The sequence below is a fragment of the Eublepharis macularius genome, chromosome 6 (assembly GCF_028583425.1).
Source record: "Eublepharis macularius isolate TG4126 chromosome 6, MPM_Emac_v1.0, whole genome shotgun sequence".
In the NCBI taxonomy this organism is placed as follows: domain Eukaryota; kingdom Metazoa; phylum Chordata; class Lepidosauria; order Squamata; family Eublepharidae; genus Eublepharis; species Eublepharis macularius.
This window is the reverse complement of record NC_072795.1, coordinates 94,513,077-94,535,396: the sequence shown is the minus strand read 5'-3', so window position 1 is coordinate 94,535,396 and position 22,320 is coordinate 94,513,077. Positions and strand designations below refer to the sequence as shown.

Genomic DNA, 22,320 nt, shown 5'->3' with positions numbered 1-22,320 from the left:
AGAATGCGAAGATTACCTACTGTGGATTTGTTTCTTTCTCCGTCTACTATCACAGCCCTCTTCATTAATGGTCAAGTTATAGTTTGGACATCATTAGCAACCTCTGAAACCACTGGCAAAGAAAGGCCATTCTTCTTCTTACTATGTAACTACAGCACCTTTCACAATACATACGTGGGATGAAGATTGCAGGCCTGTAATACTACTAGACAGCTAATTCCTGAGGCAGACAGAGTCTGAAGCACTGGCAAATAAGGCAGCTCAGAGATTTCAGCTCCGCTGTTCATTTTCAAATTCATTCTTAAACAGCAGGGGGAAAAAAGTAGTGAATGAGCATCTCCTAAACACATTGTAAAACACATGCATCTAAATTCTTCTGAGCTATAGTGCCCTCTGTTGGAACACACAATGACAAAAGAATATGCAGCTCATCCTACAACACAAAAATAAAACACTAAGGTGCCAGCTCATGAAAATTAGACAATGAAAATGAGACGAATTCAACTTTTGACTATAGTTATGCATCTAAACCAAGTTTATCTATTGTTATGTATCCAAGCCAGGTTTCACTTTTTATCTTTAAGATTAAGTTAAAAAATGGGTCTCCTGATGACCTTGCTAGGCCAAACAAATTTGAACAGAACACACTACTTCTATAATCTGTGCACACAGGCAAACCATACTGCTTATGTGAAGCAGTCATATTTTTGCATTAGAACATTTCAACAAATAAGGTGTTACTTTGGGAAATGTTAACATGAATGCTGAGTTAGCAAGTGGCTTTCAGCTTTAAAATCACAAGAAATGAGGGACGGGGAATACCAGATTGCTAAGAGATCAATCTGCCAAGGTATGCTTGAGGTTTTTTGTCAAGTCTGACCCACTGTATAGTCAAGCCAGTGGAAACCCTAGTTATCTCTATGGGGATTCCCATTAGCAGAAGCACTTTAAGAACCTTTGAAAAAAAAAGCAACCAATGTGCCACAGACTACAAAGTTTTTCCCAAGCAAATATCCTGACTAAAGTGGTCTGTGTGTAAAACTGTGGGCACAAAATGAGACTTGATTGTAACAATGTTGAAACTGTTTTTTAAAACTTTGCAATTTGGTGCTGTCCTCCCCCCCCCCCCCGCAAACCATGCTTACCCTTTCACAGAACCAAGCACACGGTTGGCACAGAACATATGCTAAAAAGTAGTAGCAGTTAGTGGTATATTCTTGGCAGAAAAATGAATAAACCATTTTTGAGACGAGCAAACATCTGTAGAAAGGACTACCTGGAGATGAAATATTTGCAAAAAAGGTGAAAGTTCAGATATGGCACCTGTGATTTCTTTGGCAGGTATTCACCTACTATGAAAAACACAGAATACATCCAAACTGTACATATTATAAGACTTGATTTTTATCTCTGCTGCTGCTGCTGACATATAATAATAACCACTTGAGCATTGCTTTCATTGTTTACATTGCTACAAGAACCCTTGACAAAATAAAGCTTTCTATTGTACAGTAGGGTACAATTTATTTTTCAGTATATCATGTACCATATTTTATTTAGATACACAGGCCATCAGTACTTGTATAACAACTTTTAATAACATAATTCTAATATCACAGTAGTGTAGTAATACATTGTAACAAACAGTATGTTTTGTTAGCAATGAGTTTTCTAAAGTGACATCTACAAGAACGTGACAAAAACATTACAATCAGGATTTCCATATTAGGATTTATTACTCCCACACTGAAAATTTCAGTTTCTGTTGGTTTGTAATATTTTACTTTCACAGAGTTTCTTTTTAAAAAAAGAGAGATTTTTTTGCTTCAATATCCTTTGACTATATTTTCTTTGGATAGCACTATGTTTCATATAACATATAATTTTGTCTCTTATGATCTAGAATATTGTATAATATATGTGTAAATATGAAAACTAAGAAAAGCAAATGCTAAATCAAAGACATAAGCACTGCTGATCAGAGAGGAACTGGAAAGATTGGAATTGGAAAGAATTATATTTCTAAATTCTGGCAAAAGGTATTGTGACACAGTTTTATAAAAATATTTATTTTGCCATTAAACTTCTTTATCAGCATCTATTTTTTCCGCTGACAGCAAGCAATGTTAATAGAGACAAAATATTTTTATTCATATCTGTTAAGCCATCTACAGTGATCTGAAAAGAAAAGCTGTGAATAGGCAATTCAATAGCTGTTTCCTTTGAATGGATTTTCAGTGTGTTTCATTAACAACTGTTTACGTAAAACATCATTTCAACAGTTCAAACATCAAAGAAAACAGGAGAATCTTGGGCACCAAGCCTGGCAGAGGTACAAGCTTTTCAATCTGGACAAATACAAATCCAGGCAGGAACAGGGGGAGGTGTGTGTTGAAGCTTATGCATTTAATTTTGCTCTCCGAATACACGCAAAGGCTTCGGATTCCCGGCTGTCCCCTCTGCGAGCCAGATGCTTCCTTAGAGGGGCAGTTGCATCTAACATTTGCCATGCCCCTCCCACTCCCTTATCCTTGCTTTAATGGACATTAAAAATAGAACAAAACAGCGCTGGAGATGGGAACAAAATACATGCACAACAGGCACAATCCGCTGTACTCATTCTGCTGTAAAATGTAAAAACAAGAAAGGGCATACAAGCTGTATCCCCTAGGACACATTCAGCTTTTTTAATATAGTAGTGCCACCACACATTTCGCTTCGGATGTTGTATTATATTTATATGTCACTCAAATATTTACCATTTTCCTGAATTCTACTGTGTGTTCTGAAAGCTTGTTATAAGCCAAGTATCTTTGGTTATGTGTTTTGGCTGTATAACAGCTGTGCCTGAACTGCATCAATATGCTAACTTTTCCTTCTGAAGCTTCTCATGTGACAAAAGCCACTCTTTCAGATGACTTCCTCCTGTGTAGTTGCCAGCCTGTCCACTGCTGCAAATCACTCTGTGGCACGGTATTATAATCGGGATCTGCAAAATATACAAAACACAGAAAGGAAAATAAGGTCTTTAGAAACCTTTACCCTCCCTCACCCTCATATTTCAAAATATCCTATTTGTGGCCAACTCTTATTACTGTCTTATTAGCATAAATCTTATCCAGCAGTGCTTCTCAATGAGGTAAACAGAAGGAACCATTCAGTAGTAAGATGCAATGCTTGTCTGTCTGTATGTATATATTCTTTTTTCACTCAGGCAGAAAAAAAGAACAGTCAATAGCCTGGTCTGGTCACTTTCTGTGCACAAAGGCGATTGATCCCACACGTTCCAAACGTTCCTCACTGACTTCAGAGGAAGGGCTAGATAGCCAAACACATCCATCTGAGTAACCTCTACTTGAAGTGGCCAGGGACGTTTGAGCAATTCTTGGCAATATTGAGCACCTATTTGGAAAAAAGATATGAAAGGGAGCCCCTCCTGTCCAGAGTAAGGGTTTAAACTGTGCACAGCTCTTCATTTATGGAAAGCCACCATATAAACTAGCTTAACAAGGTTTGAGCTATAGCAACATTTTTCAGGGTAATAGCCCAAGGACTTTTTATACCCACAGGTCCTATGGGTATAAGAGCCCCGTGGTGCAGAGTGGTAAGCTGCAGTACTGCAGTCCAAGCTCTGCTCACGACCTGAGTTAAATCCCGGTGGAAGCCAGGTTCAGGTAGCCGGCTCAAGGTTGACTAAGCCTTCCATCCTTCCGAGGTCGGTAAAATGAGTACCCAGTTTCCTGGGGGTAAAGTGTAGATGACTGGGCAAACCACCCCGTAAAAAGTCTGCCAAGAAAACGTCGTGATGTGACGTCCCCCCATGGGTCAGTAATGACTCGGTGCTTGCACAGGGGACTACCTTTACCTTACCTTTAGGTCCTATGGAGCTGTTTACCCCACCAGTGCAAAGAGCAGCTTCTTAGGACTATTTCAAGTTAGTAAAAATGTCACCGGAATAAAGGTTAACCCCCCCCTTCCTGTGTCATGATCCTGAGTCAGGGCCTCCACAACTACTATTTATATAATAAATAGTTTGGGAGCGCCAATTACAAAATGACTAGCATCACATTTTATCCGTGTCCTCCAGCAACTTGATGTTGGTGCCTTTTAAACAACTCCTCCCCCTGTCCCTTAAGATTACTGTATACTTTGGTGCTTTCCCCTCTGGAATATCCCTCAGAGTCTTCTGTTGTAAGCATATGTGACCATGATCTGATAATCTCTTGCCTAGGTTACTGTTGACTTTTCGCCCTGCTAGCCTGCCCTTCTTTGTGAACAGACAAGACTTACATAATATCCCTGTTCCCTGTACTGATACTGTCATCCTTCAAAGTGTTTGAACTGCTTCCTTGCTTCTAGATTTCACTGCCCAGTCCCAGAGCTATCTTGTTTTATTTTTACTCACACCTTTAAGTCCTACAGCTAAACTCATTTGCTGACAAACTCTCTTCTAATCATACTTCCATGTGGTTTTTTATGCTTGAAACAGCACCATTCCTGTCATCTTCTTTATCCTACTATAAATTCCTTGTGAAACCCTATTTCTGATGCAAAGGCTTGTCCCACTGAGTACAGTCTGTTGTAAATTATGCCACCCTAACTACCATTGTTGCCACTTCTTCACCAGCCTCTGTCCTTGACTCTTGTCCTGACCATGTACTTAATGTAAATCTACTGAACAGGAATCACATTATTACTGGCAGAAACTAGGGCATAGCTGGTGTTGAATAAAAGATAATAAATGTTCATAAATTTAAAGCATTATGTTTACTATTTATTAAGGAGAAACACATATCATTAGCATTAGAGGGCGGCACTGGCTACCAATGCCCATTTGATAGATATTTTAAAAAACACAACGCCCTGGATTTCCAAATCTGATGTAAAGACCCACAGGCTCTTACATTTTTTCCCACCACACCAAGCTAATAGCAGCTTTGGGGTGTGTGTGTAAGATTTCAATCAGGGAAGCAGTTCTTGAAGAAAAGGTTAAAACTCTGCCTTCTCCCAGCACAGCTTCCCCAGTCAAATAAGCGGATCCCCACGGATCCTCTGAAGTTAAAAACAAACCAACAAACCAACCACACAATTCTGATGGACCCCTGCATCACATCTACTTTGGATCTAAGCAGTAGGAAATAATCTTCATAAGGCTTAAAAAAGAAGCACTCTCCAAAACATTTATATACGAAAGGAGCATGATGCTGAATGCTGCTTCCATTAATTCACACAGAATGCTGAATTAGGGACTATTTGCACATACCATTGTGGTATGGGAGCCTAGTAATTAACAGAAGTGCCGTTTATTCAGGTCTTTTGATCTCAAGGGTCATACTTTTATTGGGCTGTTCATGTTAGCATAGAAGGTACCCACATGACCCAGGCAACTCACGTGGTCTGTCCATTGCAAAGCAGGATCTCACCACAGAAATTTTAGGAGGGGCAAAGAAATTTGGAATGATGAAGTCAAAGCAGTGTTCAAAGGCCTACCATTGGGTATATCCCATGATTAAACTGGAAAAAAACCCCGAAGGATTAAGAGCATTTCATTTTTTAAAAAATAACAGATACCTAGCTGCTTTTGGTACTAAACACGAAAAGAAGAGCTTCCCTTTCCTTTTCTAAATGGTAGCCCTGCAAAAGGAATACATTTTGCACTGGGAACTAAACATGCTTTAAATATAACATGTAAACTGATTTTCAGTGACTGATAATGTTATGAAATTTTTGTTGCAGACTAACAGCCAAAATGTAGCTTTGTCACTAAGGCAAATTCTGGAACTTAAGTTCTATCATATCAAATGACAGTTTGTGGGCAAATATGGTAAATTTAGGAAATTTTGAGCAGATAGGTCACAAAAATACGCTTGTGACCTAACAACAACAACAACATTAATTTTTGCAGACTAAGAACTACTGGCATCAGACTTCTGTCTTTTAAAAATGCATCTGCCCCAATATAAATTGCAAAATGGAAGATGGTGGTGGCATAATTTAAAGATAAAAAAAGTCTTGGGGGCAGCGGAATGCTAATCTACACCTGCCCTTTCTCAAGAGTCAGACTAAATAGTACAAAGTCTGCTCACCACCAAACAGCCAGTGAAGGTGTGTGTGTGTGTTTTGGCACTTGAAAAAACCATGCATGGGTGGGGTGGGGGGGAGAACAAGAGTACCTGGGCAGGGGGGGGGGGGGACAAAAGCACCTGGGCCTGTTGTGCTGCAGACTCAACCAGTATCAGGCCCTCATGGCATTTTTAAAGGGCCTGAGTTCAGCTCTAAAATGTTGTAATCCAGAAGTCTGAATGTCTAGCTTAACACTAAATCCACTGAAGTCAATGGTTTTAGAAGAGGGTAACTTTGCTTAGAATAGCACTGCAAGCCACTAGATATGGCACTATTGATAAAACTGAGGGATGAAGGCAAAAAGCTTCACCAGTTCACCACTTTCCCCCAGCTCAACAAAACATGTTAATCAAACTAAAGGAGACCAGCTGCATTAAAATGCTGATTTTTTTTTTACATATTTAGTACTGTGCATGTTAAATTCTGACTCCCAATAATCAGAAGGGTTAACAGGTGTCTTATCTCAGAGTCAGCACAAAAGCAGCCTGGTTCTCATGATAACTACTTCTCAAATCAAGTAACAGAGTAAATGTGCCTACAATCCCCATAACTTATTAGTGGATTTGTTAACGACTCTCACTGGGCTGCCCTAAATGAGCTTCCTTTTGCATTGCCAAATTCTGCCTTTTGGAAAACTGCAGTGCATGTTTTTCGGCTGACTTCAGCTTTTCCTAAGAATTTTGTACATCTTGGTTTTTGGAGTGAAAAACAGATTGTGGACAGTGTCAGATACCTTTTCTCTAAAAACAAAAACAAAAGAAGCTTACAGAGCCAAAGGAGGGGAAACTCTGAGAAATGAATAAGAGGATAATGGACAATAAGTACAGATTATTAGAAGTTTTTATTGAGATAGGAGCAAGGTTCACACATGGCCACATCAAGTGGAATGTTTGCAACTTAAAATATATTTACCAGCTCTCTCTCTCTCTATACATAATTAGCAATGAAGAGAACTTACTATAACAACAAATAAATTAAAACAACAAATAACAGATTAATGAAAAAAATTAGGCAAGTGCCGTGAAGACATATATTTTCTGGATCTTGCAGTGTTCAGGGGGGCTACAGCTACATATCTTAAAACATGATGGTCACACACTAGCTAATTTTGTATAGTTGTTAATGTTGGGGGGAAGGGAAACTACATTTTGAGGAAAAGACAGAGTACAGAACAGTACCTTTCAGGAAAAATTAAAATACCATTCCTGTATCAACAGTTTCCTATGGTACAAGATGCTTAGAATTAAAGACATACAAGTTGCTCTAAGTACAAACTAGACTATGACCATAAAATTAGATCTGATGTCAACTGGATGTTTAACTCAATGGAACACATAGGTGAACTTGCACATGAGAGCAGCATTTTGAAATGAAAAAGGGAGATTTGGGTGGGTGGGTGGGGAGGACATTTCATGAAGGCAACTGGGAAGTTGGCATGCCTTACTACTGACTAGAAATATTTCAAAAATGATTATTGAGGGTACAAGATATATATGTTGTAGGTGGGCTGCTGCTTGTAATTTTCCCACCCAATTTGTTTCATGTGCTTCCAACAACGGGATAGACAGTAAACAAGTGAGCAGGACACAAGATTCAATTGATTTCTGCAGCATACTGTGGAAAAGCTGGCTTGTGTGAGGAACGACAGGTGGGACTACTTATGAGTCAGTAAAAACTGAGAAAAGGTTTAACTACAAGAAACAACATGAGAAACTTTAAAAGTCACACTGAGATAGGTTTATTTTAAGGATATGATCCAGAATAAAGAACACATATAGTAGCACAGAAAATAAGTATTAGGAGTTCAGGCGTGCAAAGACTTGTGGAGACATCTCATTTCCCCCTGAATCCCCCACTATTTCCTCTTTCTCTTCTCCTGGCAGCCCTCATATCCTTACCACTTCCTGCTTCCTTCTCTCCATCCCCCCCCCTGCAACCTACCTTATACTTGCCTTGCCAACTTCTCTCCCATTATGTCCCCCACAGGGCCTTGTGCTCTGTGGATAAGCAGCTTCTGGTGGTCCCTGGCCCAAGAGACATTGGCCGGCTTCAACTAGGGCCAGGGCTTTTTCTGCCCTGGCTCCGACCTGGTGGAACACTCTCCCAATGCAGAGCATGGCCCTGTGGGACCTTTTACAGTTCCGCAGGGCCTGAAAGACGGAGATGTTCCATTGGGCCTTTGACTAGGGGTCTGCTTTTTTGTCCCCCTCCTGACCTCCACACCCTCCTTTTGCAGCCGCCCTTGAGTTACATCATGGTGGTGCAGGGGATTATGATAATTTTGCAGTAGCTGATCTGTCTGATGGTGCCTGAATTTTAGTGTGTTAATGCGTTAATAAGGTTTTTATTGTATTTTAACAGTATATTTGTTGGAAGCTGCGCTAAGCCCGCTTGTGGGAAGGGTGGGGTATAAGTTGAATAAAATAAATAAATAAAATTCAGCTATATTTACTATTTATTTACTTCATTTATATCCTGCCTTTCTTCACAATGGTGACGTAAACAGTTTATATAATTCGCATCTCTTCTATTTTATCCTCACAATAACCCTGTGAGGTAAGTTAGGCTGAGTGTGTATGACTGGCCCAAAGCCATGTGGTGGGATTCCACAGCAGAGTGGTGATTTGAACCTGGGTCTCCCAGATCCTACTCTGAATCTCTATCCACAGCATCACACTGGCTTTTGAGGGGATGGATGCTGTTGAACAGTAGCCAGCAGCCAGTCCTGGTGAGTCATGCAAATCGCAGGGCAGCAAGAAGCCTGGTGGTTCCTGATGGACTTGGTCCTAATGAGTCCTCCCTCAAAGGAGAAAATAGCCCTGGAAATGACCATGTCCCCCTCCCCAATGCCTTTCACTGACAGAAACCAAGGTTTGAAGGCTAACAATACTGTTGTGGTTGCTTAGTAACAGCCACTGAGAAGGCATTCACTTTTTAAAGCTTCAAGCACTTCTATTATTTTGGAGTTTTTAACCACCCCATCTTCTTGTTGTTGTTATTTTAGAATTCAGATTTTTCTGATAACCTGGGGAATTTTTCAAGTTTGCTGAAAGATCTGACTTTTCTGTCCATAGTTCCAGTTTCTGGAATTAAATATCTACAGATTTGGTCATGTTGAGAATTAGATATATCGCTACTGTCAGATCCTCATGTGCATTTTGATTCCATGGGGAAAATGTTACATTCTGTTCAATGTTATTTTCCCTTCCCATTTTAAGTGTTTTCCCCACTTTATCACTTGTCCAGCATTAGAGCATTTCTTACCTTTGGGTTCAGTTCTGAGACTTTCCTTTTGGGGGCAAAACAAAATGTGGGCAAAATCCATTGAAACACCTGAGTAAGGATTCTGAAAAGACCTGCTAATGATAATATTATAACGGTCCAAAATAAGTTTCTGCTTCTAGCAGAAAGATAAAAATTACTGTTGTCACATCTGTCATAAAATCACTTGATATATTTTGGTTTGTTTAATAATAGCCCATCAAGCCAATGAATACAATCTTCTATGCAGTGATTTTTTTTAAAAAAAAATTGCACTACACTACAATATTATATCATGCTTGCAATTTAAAAATATTGATCACCATCTCATTTTGGTTTAATTGTGGTGACAATATGTAGCCAACTAAAAATAATTAAATGCACTAAAATTTATTAGAGCCCTGAGGACGTTTTGGAGGAAAAAACATGGCCAACGACTTCTGCTTTAGAGTTTCAGTTGTATTAAATGCCGTTTTTATCAATAACTCAGCAGCTCATATTACTACAGCCCCATTGAAATTTTCATGCTGGGAAATCTAATTCATCCAATACATGAATCCATCACATACGGTGCCTCTTTCTCAAATGCTATAAAACTTCCAAACTCATAGATTTGTCTCCAACAAAAATAACATGAAGGAGCTTTTCAATCAATAATGGAATCCCTCTGATTCTGGTACCAGCTGAATATTTTCTCCAACTTTGCTTTTGTTCTTCTGGGTAGAGGCCCACAAGGGAAAGAGCTTGTTTTCACTCGCAGCCTCATCAATACCTAAATCCTGGTGAACAAGTGACACTGAGAAGCTGTAATCAATAGCTCCCTCTGCGTTTTTTCTTCTGGTCAAATGGTTCAGCACTACTGACAGGCCTGACACTTAGAACATGATGCTAAATCTTTATCAACAGCCAGCTAGGTGACTGGCAGAACAAGACTCAGGGTGGTCATTAACGCTCATGGCAATCTGTGAATAAACTAACTCCTCAATAATGTGTTTGTTTAGAAAAAGGGTGAGGAAAAAAACTCCCTGCACAATGTATTGATTGCTTTTGAACTGCATTTAGCAATTTCAGTCTGAGGATGGAACAGAATGTTGTACAACTGTGATGCTCTGCTTGTTAGGGGGTTTCAATTTGATGCAGTGGAAAACTGACCATCCTATTATATTGGTTGATAGACTGAATAGTTACAGAAAGCTGCCAAACTGTCAAAAATAGATCAGTGAGGCCATAATGGAAACAGCTGAAATATCAAGTTATAACACACAACAGAAATCGCACTTAGCAAAAAATAATCTTTCGGTTTGCTCATGTCCTATTGCTTTTTCTCTCCCTATTCCCTGATAGAAACAAATACTGTAATATGAACCAGCATGTGTTCCAGTTTATTGCTAGCCACCTAAGGAATTAATGCACAACTAGGTTTATGTGCACACCGCATTCCAAATCAATGCTTCACAATCTTCTCTTAAATGCACAATTACTCCATTCAGCCTTGAATGTTTTAAACATTTTGACTGAATAACACACTTAACTTATGTTAGATCGATGTTAGTGTCAGCTTTCGGCTTGAATGATAACATAAGCATATAGAATAGGGTGGAGGGGATACCCTAAATAGTTCTCGCTGCTAGCAGACACCTTATATTTAAGTCACAGACAAGTCATTTATGATGGTCTTAGACTAATCAGCCCAACATTCACCAATTCCCAGGAGTCTGTATGATTTCTTTTTGATCTTCCTATACTATTCTAATGAGATTTTTAATTGAACTTTATGGGTTCTCTTTGAGGACTTCAGACCTCACAATCAATCTAAACTGCAGTAAACTATTTGAAGTTTTTCTTCACAAAAAGGTGAGCCGTTTCTACCATGTCCTTGGCATAATTTAAGGCAAAGATGTTGCATCTCTCAGCTGCTGCCGGCACCTTTTCTACCTTCTCATAAACTTGAAGGTCAGTGTATGAATTATGTGAACCAACCTAACTACAAAAGGAAACCTGTAGAATGCACACTCCAGAAATTAAGTGGGCAAGATCAGCAGAGCAAAACCCCCTCAGCATATGTACTTTCAGAGAAGCAACTTAGCAATATTAGGAACAAAAAATCACATAAAAACACTCTGATATACAGTAGATATGTCAGTTTTGGAATCTCTGGAATTTATATTTTATAATAAATTTTTTAATTGTGAAGTAAATCATATTTTGATAAACTAATTGTAATGTTTTCTGAAAACAACCAGATGCTTTTCAACAAATAACATGCAATCTGTCTATGGAGAACTGTTGAAAACTACTAGCACCTCTTATCAGTTTTAGCTGATGTGCAAGCTCTGGCTCTTCTTGAAGAAGTGTGACCTTGGTATGCATGCTTAGTATTTCTTGATTAGACTATTCATTTATTTTGCTTATTTCATTTATACCCACAGTTCTCTCCAATGAGAACTCAAACTAGCTTACAACATATTCCTTTACTCTGTTTTATCCTCTCAGCTACCTCAGTGGGGAGGGCAGAATAAAAATCTAAAGTAAATAAAATAAATAAAAGTGTGTGACTGGCTGAAGGTTTCCTAGCAAGCTTCCATGATGACACAGTGGGGAATTGAACCTGGCATCCAAGATCCTAGTCCAACACTAACTATTACATCCTACTAGTTCCAAAATTTTAGATGGTCCAGAATGCGACAACTACACTACTTAATGACACTCCAATAGGTGCATCTTATATACTAATAGCCAAGTGGCCCTGATCTGAGGATACTTAAATCTGGAGATTGGAGCCATGAATGGGCAAGACAGATGATGCTACACACCTGAAAAATGGCCCAGGTTTGCAGAAAAATCTGAAATTTTTAAAAAAGGGAGGATTTAATCCCTACCCCAAAAGATAAAAGGAGCACCTGTAGCTTTAACCAGATGCCCTCAATGGCTGTTGCTAGGCAGAGGAGGGAAAGAGGAAATAGTTTGGGGAAGGGGAATACAGGGAGAAATGAAGTACCTCCAGCGTGTTCCTGCAGGTTCCCCACCATACAACTGGGCCTGGCTGAGCCAGCACCAAATATATGAGCCACAGGGGAGAAGATGCTGGGGCATGGAGGAAAGTGAAAGCATTTGCTCAAGTGTCCTGGATAGGGTTGCCATCCCCTTTACCTCCTAAGCCCCAGGGGCTAATCCACATTCCGCATTGCTCCAGAGGGTCCAATGACACACTTCAGGTTGAAAAACAAAAGCTAGATAATCTCAGCGGTGCTAGATTGGCCCCAAACATAGCAAATACGCATGCTTTGGGCTTATTATGCCCCCACGAAGACCCTGTCATTTCCATATTTCAACCAGAAGTGACATCATTGGGGCCTCTGAAGTGCACGCAAAACATGGATCAGCCCCCCACGGCTTTTGATGTAAGGGAGGATGGCAACCCTATCCAGGACACCTCTGGGAATGCCTTCTTCCATATATACCTTCCTATATGTTGGAGTCCAGCCATGAACTCTAGTTATGGGTTCCCTCTGCTATTGAAGCTATGATAGTCCTCAACTATGAATAGATCTTTCTTTGTAGGAACACGTACCTGTAGAATTCTCCATTCTATAGTATTCAGATGGGCAGTTAAAACCTCTCTGTTCAGGCAAATTTCAGTACTATATATCTTATTTCCGTGGCTGATTTTGCTGGTTTAGATAAATTGTTTTTAATTTTTAAAGTGTTTGTAGCATTAGAATTTTATTGTACTTCTGTTAGAAGATTTTGTTGAAAGGTAAACTTTAAAAAAAATTAATGTTAAAAGATACACATTTTTAAAAATCAAATAGACATTTGATAGATTACTATAAACTTCATGAGATGCTGGTAAGAAAGCTGAGGGAATTATTGTCAGTACACAATGGGGTATGATCCTTACCATGTTTCCTGTTGGCAGAAGCCACTTTGACCAAGGGAAAAGATCGGGGATATTTTCATTCTCTCTTACCACTGCAGATCCCCATTTTGCCCCTCTACACTGTTCCTGGAGATCAGCTGAACCTTGGTGGCATGATTTTAAGAGAGTTTAGCAGTTTGTAGTTGGGGGTGGAAATTTTTGTTTTTGTGAGCACCACTTTGCAGATGCTTGCACCTGGTCTTATTTGAGGAGGGCCTGGCAATGGACCATTCGTAGCGAATGACGTCTACACTGCTACACAGCATCTTGCATTACCCAACATCATAGGCCCACTACCCAACTGTCCACCTGTCTTTTGTAGTGGGTCTTTTTTACTTTATTATTTTAATAAACCAATAATGAAGACAGAGGCATCACTTTGTTTACCTGTGTTGCCTTTGGGCTAAGAAGCAAGTACTAATATGGTGTGATGAATTTCCCATTCAATATATTTCACCTTCCTTTTCTGCCAGTATATGCCCGAACAATGTAATAGCAGAAGAGACCTCTTAAAGGAACTTTTTCTTTGTATATGAGAGATGATGGGAAACAAAATTTCGACAATCACATACCTTCCTATGTCTTATTAGAATATCCTGTGTGGACAACAGGTTTTTGTTGTTTCTAGGGGAGTTCATTCATAAAGAGACATATTTCTGGTCTCAGCTTTACCTAAACTGGGCATTATGGCCTGGTAACCCTGTTCCCTAACCTCACAATATTTGAGGGTTGGTCGTAACTATTCATTAGTGAAGGAAAGAATGCCCTAAGTTCTAGGACCTAGCCCTGGCATGCAAAACAGATTCCAGAAGGAGCTCTATTACTTCTGCCTTTCCACAGGCAATACAGTGATGAATTAATAATACCACGTACCCGGTAGTTCTAATGTAGTGCACACAGTTCCAAAAAGATAGCCGTTTTTGCACTGGATGCTATAGTTACTAGATACTATAATGTGCACGCATGCCTCCACTGGTCCAGTTTGCTTTTTTCAAATGCAAACAGTAGCAGTGTTGGAAGGCCGAATGACTTTTTCCTGCCCTCAGCGTTGATAATGAAATCAGTAAGGTCATTCTAAAGCTTTGTGCCAGTGTCTAGATAGCTTCACACTTACAACATAGGTCACCATCATAAATGTCAGCCAACTTTCATGCTAAGATAATGATCTGAAATAAAAAAAAATCTGAAGCAATTGTCAGTCACACTTGCAAAAGTGTCTAAAAACAATTTGTTATTACATCCCCAGATCTCTATATAACTAAAAGGCCAGGCTCTACATTATCTAAATGGGTGAGATTCATAGGTTTAAATGGAGCTGTGTTACAGGAATAGAGATTATGACTTACCTATTAATCCCACAGTGTATGCTGGAACATGCTTGGCTACCAAAATCCAACGCTTTACACACAAGGGGATTCAAATCAAATTTGTTTTGTTCTGAAGGTAGGTGGTATTTTTGCCCTTTCACACCAGATGTGCTTTTGTAACCAGAAGTGTTTTCAGGCAGTGGGGGGTGGGATGCAGCCTCCAAATTCCTCTAACACTGTTTGAGCCTAAGAAGAGGACCCATCACTGCGTGGAACAAGCCACTGTCCATAAAACATAAGGCTTCTCTTTTTTTAAAAAAAAGAACAAATGGAAAATGAACGAAACTTGTATAATTTGATGCATTAAAATAAACGTAGTGCTCCTATTTCAAATAAATGGTGGGGAGATAAATCATATTAAACTGGTTTATGCATTAATGCTCATTAAAAACACTTACTGACCTTATTACTCACAGCAGAGTAGTTTTCACTGCAGATATATTTAATCTAATGACATTTAAACCCACAAAGCTTTCTATCAAAACCCACCATCTTCCATCAACTTTACTTTTCAGTGGACATGAACTTACAGGATTGCTTCTCATGGCTCCTCCCACTGCTCTGGCTGCTTTGCTGTTGCCTGCCAGGTCTGCTAATTGCTTGTAAGAAACTGCTTCTCCAAATTTCACATCTCTCAACAGGATCCACAACACTTCTCTGGTGAATGAAGCTGAATGGGGTGGGGGGTGGGGGGGAATGAAGCAGCAACATACTGTTCAGAAGCATGACTTCAACATTTTCAAAACCTACCAAGATAAAAATAGTCAGGAAGACTGACATTTAAGCTAGGATATGAACGGCAGCATTTTCCTTTTCAAATTACCAGAGCAATCAGTTCTATTATTGTGTTCTATATTTAAATTCAAGATTATTAGAGAGCATGCTTCAAGTAATTGATCACTATTAAAAAGACATACAGCGTTTTGATTTTTCTATATTTTTTAATTTGCTTCCAGTACAATTATACTGTTAATGCATACAATGTGCTTTTCCATTACACTGACAGAGTACAAAATTAGCATGCAGTCCAATTTTTTTAAAAAATGCCTCTGTGTGTGATAACTGGAAGCACCTATTTTATAAAACTCTTGTAGTTCTTAATTTCACTCTTCAACAGGGGCACGCTGGAAAAGAAGCCCTAGATCCAGCAGAATGTATTACTCTAGCTGATGACAATCCTTAACAGAAGCCCCAAGCTACTGCTCAGAATTCTAGATGTAAGAAAACATAGTATCTGGCCATCCTTTTGAATATGCTGCATATTTAAATGGAAAACTCTTTTAAAAAATGAGCTATTAACTTGTGGTATAGTTACTCTCTATTTCCATATTATTGTTAATAAGGCAAAGAAAAAACGTAAAAGAATCTTCTCATGTTGCTACAGGTTGGCAATCAAACATTCACCTATGATGATTAAAAATTCTCTGCAAGTGATCAAACATAGCCCCACCAAGTGTTGCCACATGTGCTCCATTCCTTAGACACGCCTAGACTCTCTAACTTGGGTATGAGACTCACCCAGAACAGCAATCAATTTGAAGGAATTAAGCTTAGTGTTGGGGAAAACCTCTTTCCACTTCCACAGCTTGGCTAGCTTGGAAAACTGACACACTTGCCAATTAGGGGGAGCAGAACATGTGATTTAGGGATCCTTTATTTATTGAGGGAAACTATCCAATTTGAAATGGCATGTGTGGTGAACTTCAGACCCTTTTTAGAGCCCTTTAAACGAGAAAAAGACATTAGAGTCCTTTCAGAAAGGAGCTGTCCTGTCCAAGTGGCTGCTTTACATAAGTTCACTAGAAGAATGCCCAAGTTAAATGTTGACGAGGTAGACTGGGCTCTTGTAGAGTGTGCCCTTATGTTTAAAGGGCAAAGCTGTTTGGGATGTTTATAACAATCCTTGATGAGCCATACCAACGTTGAAGATGGTCTGAGCAGTGACTTTCTGTCCTTTCTTAGATGCTTTGAAGGAAACAAATAGGTTAAGGACCTTCCTAAAGGCAATAGTTTTGTCTAGGCAAAAACACAGTGCACATTTGATATCCAGTGTGTGCAGGAGTCTGTTGGCCTTTGTAGAGGGCGAAGGAAAAAATACTGGCAGAGTAATGTCTTGGTTGAGGTGGAAAGCAGGAACTACCTTGGACAAAAACTGTAGCTTGGACGGAGAACCACTGTGTCTGGAAACATTCTGAGGAAAGACGGATTGTACCTCAGGGCTTGCAATTCACTCACCCTCCTAGTTGATGTTATGGCCACTAAGAAGGTCGTTCGGCTGTGAGAAGTTTAAGAGGACAGGTAGCTTGAAAGATTTATGCATGAGCATTGTTAAAAACAAAGATAAGCTCCACTGAGGAGTGGGTTTGGAAACTGGAGGGTAAACATTAGCTAACCGTGTAAGGAAGTATTTGCAGTCAGGTTGGGAGAAGAGGGGCTTTGCCTTTACGCCTTCATGATAGGCCGAAATGGCTGCCAGATGGACCTTCACAGGACCAGATAGTCTAGGACAGATGGCAAGGAAGCTAAGGAAGGAGCCCAAAGGGAGAAAAGTTTCCAGCCAGAATATGACTTCCGTGTGGAAGGCTTTCTAGACTGCAAAAGTATGTTTCTGACTGGGGAAGAGAATTCTACTCCAGGGGGGACACAAGCCAAGCTATCAGCTTCAGAGTGCCTAAATCATGGTGAAGGACCACGTTATCCTGGAGAAGTGTTGGTGATATCAGAAACTGATATGTCCTGCCTTGTAACATTCTGGACAGGGTGGAGAACCAAGCCTGTCTTGGCCAATAAGGGGTGATTACAGTTGCAGACTCTCTCTCATCATCTTGCTGAGTGTCAAGGTCATGAGAGGGAGAGGAGGGAAGGCATACAGTAAACTGCCTGACCAAAATATTTGAAAAGTGTTTTCTAAGGATGACCTTCCTTTGCCTGCTTGAGAGCAGTATTGAGGGCACCACTTGTTGAGTGAAGTAGCACAAAGGTCTATGCTGGGAAACCACCGTAGGGATATGTGTTGTAGGAAATCCATGTGAATGGACCATTCATAATTCTGGTCCCTGGACCAACTCAAGGCATCTGTCAGAGAGCTGACTTCCCCAACAAAGGGGGACAGAGAGGCTATGCCCCCCGCTTGTCCAGATGTGCCCCCGCTTGTCCAGATGTGCCCCCACTTGTCCCACTTGTGTTGTCCATGCATATCTGGACATTCTTCCCCCTGACAAGGTGGAGGAAAGCTTCTAGAGCAAACCGAATAGCCCTTAGTTCAAAAAGGTTGATACGCAGCTCGTATTGAGACCAAAGGCCCTTCACTTTATTGTTTCTGGAATAAGCCTCCCAACTGGACAGAGAGGCATCTGTATAGGTGGAGAGTTGGATGGGGCTGGAACCGAATGAGGTCCCTACCATTAGGTCACAGATCTGTGTATAATCCTTGGAACTGAGAACCGCTTGTATGGGTTCTGGTAGTGCGGATGAAACACCCTGGTGAACCAATTTTGTAACGGCGGTAGCCTGAGCCTGGAAAACGGTATTATCTGTGTCATGGAGGCCATGAAACCTAACAGTTTTGGGATTTTCCTTGTGCTTTGGAGCCTGCAAGAACGCACCCTGCTTAGAGTGGTTAGGAACTGGGTTATTCGTTCTCTCATGGGAAAAACCTATCTAGTGTGGAGTTCAGCACTGCTTCCATGAATGTTACCTATTGTTGTGGAACCAGGAAAGGCTTCTCCAAGTTGACCAGTAATCTTAATTGGTGGAGGGTTGACAGGACTAAGGAAGTGTGGTGGCAAATGAACTTCCTGGACTGGCCCACGATAAGCCAGTCATCCAGATAAGGAAATATGGTGAAACCACTACTGCCATAACTTTGGTGAACACTCAAGGGGCAGAAGAAAGGCCAAAAGGGAGGACCTTGTACTGGAACCCTTCAGAACTACATTGAAAAGCCGAGCTATTTCTGTAAGGAAATTACTGGCACCTGAAAATAAGTGTCATTCAAATTGATGGTAACAAACCAATAGAGGTGCTCTAGGAGTAAAATATTCCACAACACCATTCTGAACCCCCTTTTTAAAAACAATAACTGGTTCAAAAAACGAAGACCTAAGATGGGGTGCGAGCCCCCTGATTTCTTATCCACCATGAAGTAATGGGAATAAATCCCCTTGGAATTATGATTCAGAACTGGTTCCATTGCTTGTTTCAGCAACCAGCTTTGTACTTCCTTCACCAACAGTGTTTGAGGCAGGATAGGATTCGACTGGGGAAGAACGTCTCTGAACTCTAGAGAGTAACACTCTCAGACTATAGATAGTACCCAGAGGTCCTGGTTGATTTTTCCCATGCAGGTAGGGGCAGGGATTGACTGACAGGGAGGGTGTGAAATAAGGATAAGATCTAGAAGGAACTGGTGCTTATATGGTATGACCGGGATAATGCCTAGGGACTTAGCAGTCATCTTATCCTCTTTTATCTTTTTTGAGAGCATCATCTGTAGTAGACAAGAAAAGATCATTACCCTCTAAGGGTAGATCTTCAACCCATAATCTATAATGTAGGGATAATGTAGTGGTTCTAAGCCACACGTTTCTTTATCACAATAGCTGAGACCATAGCATGTGCAGAACAGTCCCCAATATGTCTCTGATGCTTAAGGGCTTCTCCATGCAGTATCTTTGCGAGACATTGTTTCTCATCAGGGATGAGACTCCAGTGAGGACCAATCTTGTCCCAGAGGAATAACTGGTACCTAACCATAATGGCCTCATAATTACCAATATGGAGTTAAGATCGATGAGACATAAACCTTTCCCCCTAAAATAACCAGTTTCCCGCTGTCTTTATCTGTGAGGGCAGAATGGCTAGCACCTCATGGAAGACCCTTCCTTTGGAGGGTTTCCATGACTACAGAATTAGCAGGAGAGTGGTTGAATAAGAACGCAGCCCTGTTTTGTGTGGTTTTATAAAGGTTGTCCAACTTCTTTGAAGCTTCTGGCGTGGATGCCAGAGTCGACCAAACTTCTTTTGTGACGTTTATCATTCCCTGCATGATGGGAACACCACCTGGCCCACTGCCTCGAAGAGGAAAAACTTAAAGAGTGGTGCCGAGGAGGTTGGTGGATGTCTATGACTCCTGATGACCTCTAGACAACTCTCGGTGTTAGTTGGATTGGAAGAAGCTGCTTCCTTCTGTGCAGGTCACAACTGGGGAAGGTGGCAATGGAGATAAAGCCATTCTTAATTCAACGAAGTCTGTCATAAGGGAAGGAGCCAGAGATATGGCTATGCTCGGGTTCCTTCCAACCTTTGCCCCATCCCAGGTGATGCTGGTAGTGGGGCTAGGACTCAATGCCCTCTCCCATCACTGCTGCTGTGCCATGCCAGGTCCATTAATGACAAGACCACAACCCTTCAGCAATGTTTTGTGATGGAAGAGCTTTTGATATGTCTGTGGCTGTCCTGCTCATGCACAATTCCCATGAGGGACTGCACAGAAGACACAATGATAAACTATGGCAATGAAATCCTGTCTCTAGAACTAAGGCAATGAAATTTATTGAGGCAAACCAGGACTTGAGTGATCATTTGCAAGCTGAATCATGGTTTCACACACAAAGCACAGTTTTAAAACAAACAATGCCCCCCCCCGCCCCCAACATGTTTGAGTTATGTCTGAACTAAGTAACTAACCTATGGCTTGGCTCAAACGTAACATAAAAACCATGGCTTAATTTAACTGTGATAACTTTGTGAATCAAAGATTCAACTCCTAGGCAATCATTCAGTCTTGTTCATCTTGGCAAATCCTGGTTGCAGCACTTTCATCCTTTGCCTTTCTTCTCTAAAAAAGACCTGGCTGCTATCCTAGCCTGCATTAAATGCCAGCTGAAGAGCAAAACTTTCCCATGAGTCACCACTAGAGCCTACAACACTCCTAGGGCCCATGCAGCCAGAGGAAGTGGTAGATTTAAATTTAAAAAATCAAAATATCATGAAAGCAATTATAAATGCAATAAAACATTTCATGAGCAGACAATAAAGCCTCCATGAGAAACTGCTCCCCCCCCCGTCCCCGGCTGAAGCCCTATGTCCCCAACTCAGTTATCCTTGATTGCCTCTTGGCACTATGGGGAGGGAACAGGAAAGCTGATCTCTTACAGAGGAGAAAACAGCCACTGGGCCACATCCCTTAACTGCTTAGTTTTCAAATTAACCCATTCCTCACACAAAAACACAGGCATGCAACTACACAATACTGTAGTGGATACATAAGAACCTGGAAACTTTGGGTAAATTCACTCAGACGTCCAAGTGTCTGACAGACCCTTCCCCCTTCCTCCATCCCACAACTGGCTACCTTGTTCCATAGCTTCTCAACCCTGCCAGTGTTGTCACAGGTGATGGAGGCTGGTGAATACTTACACATGTGCCACCAAGACCCATGTATAATTATGGCACAGATGATGAAGGAGGTATGTGATGCCTAAATCGGCTCTCATACCACTGGGTTAAAGACTATGGCATGTAAAGGTGGCACATGGCAGTGTTCTGGATCTTTCTGAGAGGAAAAAACATGAATGTGGACAGGGAGACTACTAGTGAGAGGAGGTGAAAAGTCAGAGTGTTTCTGATTTTGAGCAGCTCTCGTCAGGCATCTCCCTAGCCCTAGGGAGTGTAAGAAGCAACAAACAAGGATTAAGCCAGGATTTCTAATTTATACGCCATGAAAAGTGTAGTTGAGAGTAACTGTGGTTAATAAACCAACTTCAGAACCAGGTTGGTGTAGTGGTTAAGAGGGGCGGGTCTCTAAAATGGAGAACTGGGTTTGATTCCCCACTCCTCCACTTGAAGCCATGTGGGTGACCTTGGGTCAGTCACAGCTCTTCCAGAACTCTCTCAGCCCTACCCACCCCACAGAGTGATTGTTGTGGGGATAATAACATACTTTGTAAACTGCTCTGACTGGGTGTTAAGTTGTCCTGAAGGGTGGTATATAAATTAATGTTGAAGAGTTCTACTCACAGTTCATATCAGTGCAGACATGGTTCAAACGGAGTAAATACTTTATTCATTAGCGAAATACATTCAATACTTGTGGTGAAAAGGATGGATTTCTCCATCCCCGGTTGGGGAAAAGTGATACAAAGAGAGAGGAAACACAGTTTCCACTCCTCCCCACAGGAAATTGTTTAAAAGGGGTTAGGAGACTACATTTCCAAGAGGTCCATTCTTAAGGGCACAAACTCTATTGATTTGTTGCCAATACATAGGCATTTCTATTCTGTTGTACCAGCACAGTTGTTGTTGTTATTATTTCATAGATCCTTACTAACCATGGCTAGTTGTCCACAGTTAATAGTCCAAGTCTGAATAATCTTCTAAACTATTGTTTGATTTTCTGCATGTGACATATGAACCAATGAGTAGGTGCAAACAGGAAAATAATGAACAGGCTATTGTCTCTGCAGTCTTGGTCTTTCCATCTCTTCTTTCTTCCCAAGCAGAAAGGCACTAGCACATACAGAGAGCAGCACAGAGCATTCAAACCAGATCCCTCCTTGTCTTCTAACTTTAAGGGCACTGGCAGTGCAGGACATTCAGGAGTTTCTTGTCAGCCATTGAAATTTAAAGCTTTTCTGTTCGGGTTATTTT

General features: G+C 40.7%; 1 protein-coding gene across 6 annotated transcripts in view; it reads right to left on the bottom strand.

Annotated features, from left to right (window-relative positions):
* Nucleotides 1–1,576: 1,576 nt before the first annotated feature.
* The window catches only part of MGMT (O-6-methylguanine-DNA methyltransferase), a 332,117-nt gene continuing 311,373 nt past the window's right edge, over nt 1,577–22,320 (bottom strand). For all 6 annotated transcript variants that reach the window (XM_054982136.1, XM_054982135.1, XM_054982138.1 and 3 more), the window contains 2 exons: nt 15,201–15,340; nt 1,577–2,989 (listed from right to left, as the gene is read on the bottom strand). In XM_054982136.1, the coding sequence (XP_054838111.1) occupies nt 2,858–2,989; nt 15,201–15,340 (272 nt within the window). In that variant the 3' untranslated portion in view covers nt 1,577–2,857. The remainder of the gene's footprint in view (nt 2,990–15,200; nt 15,341–22,320) is intronic.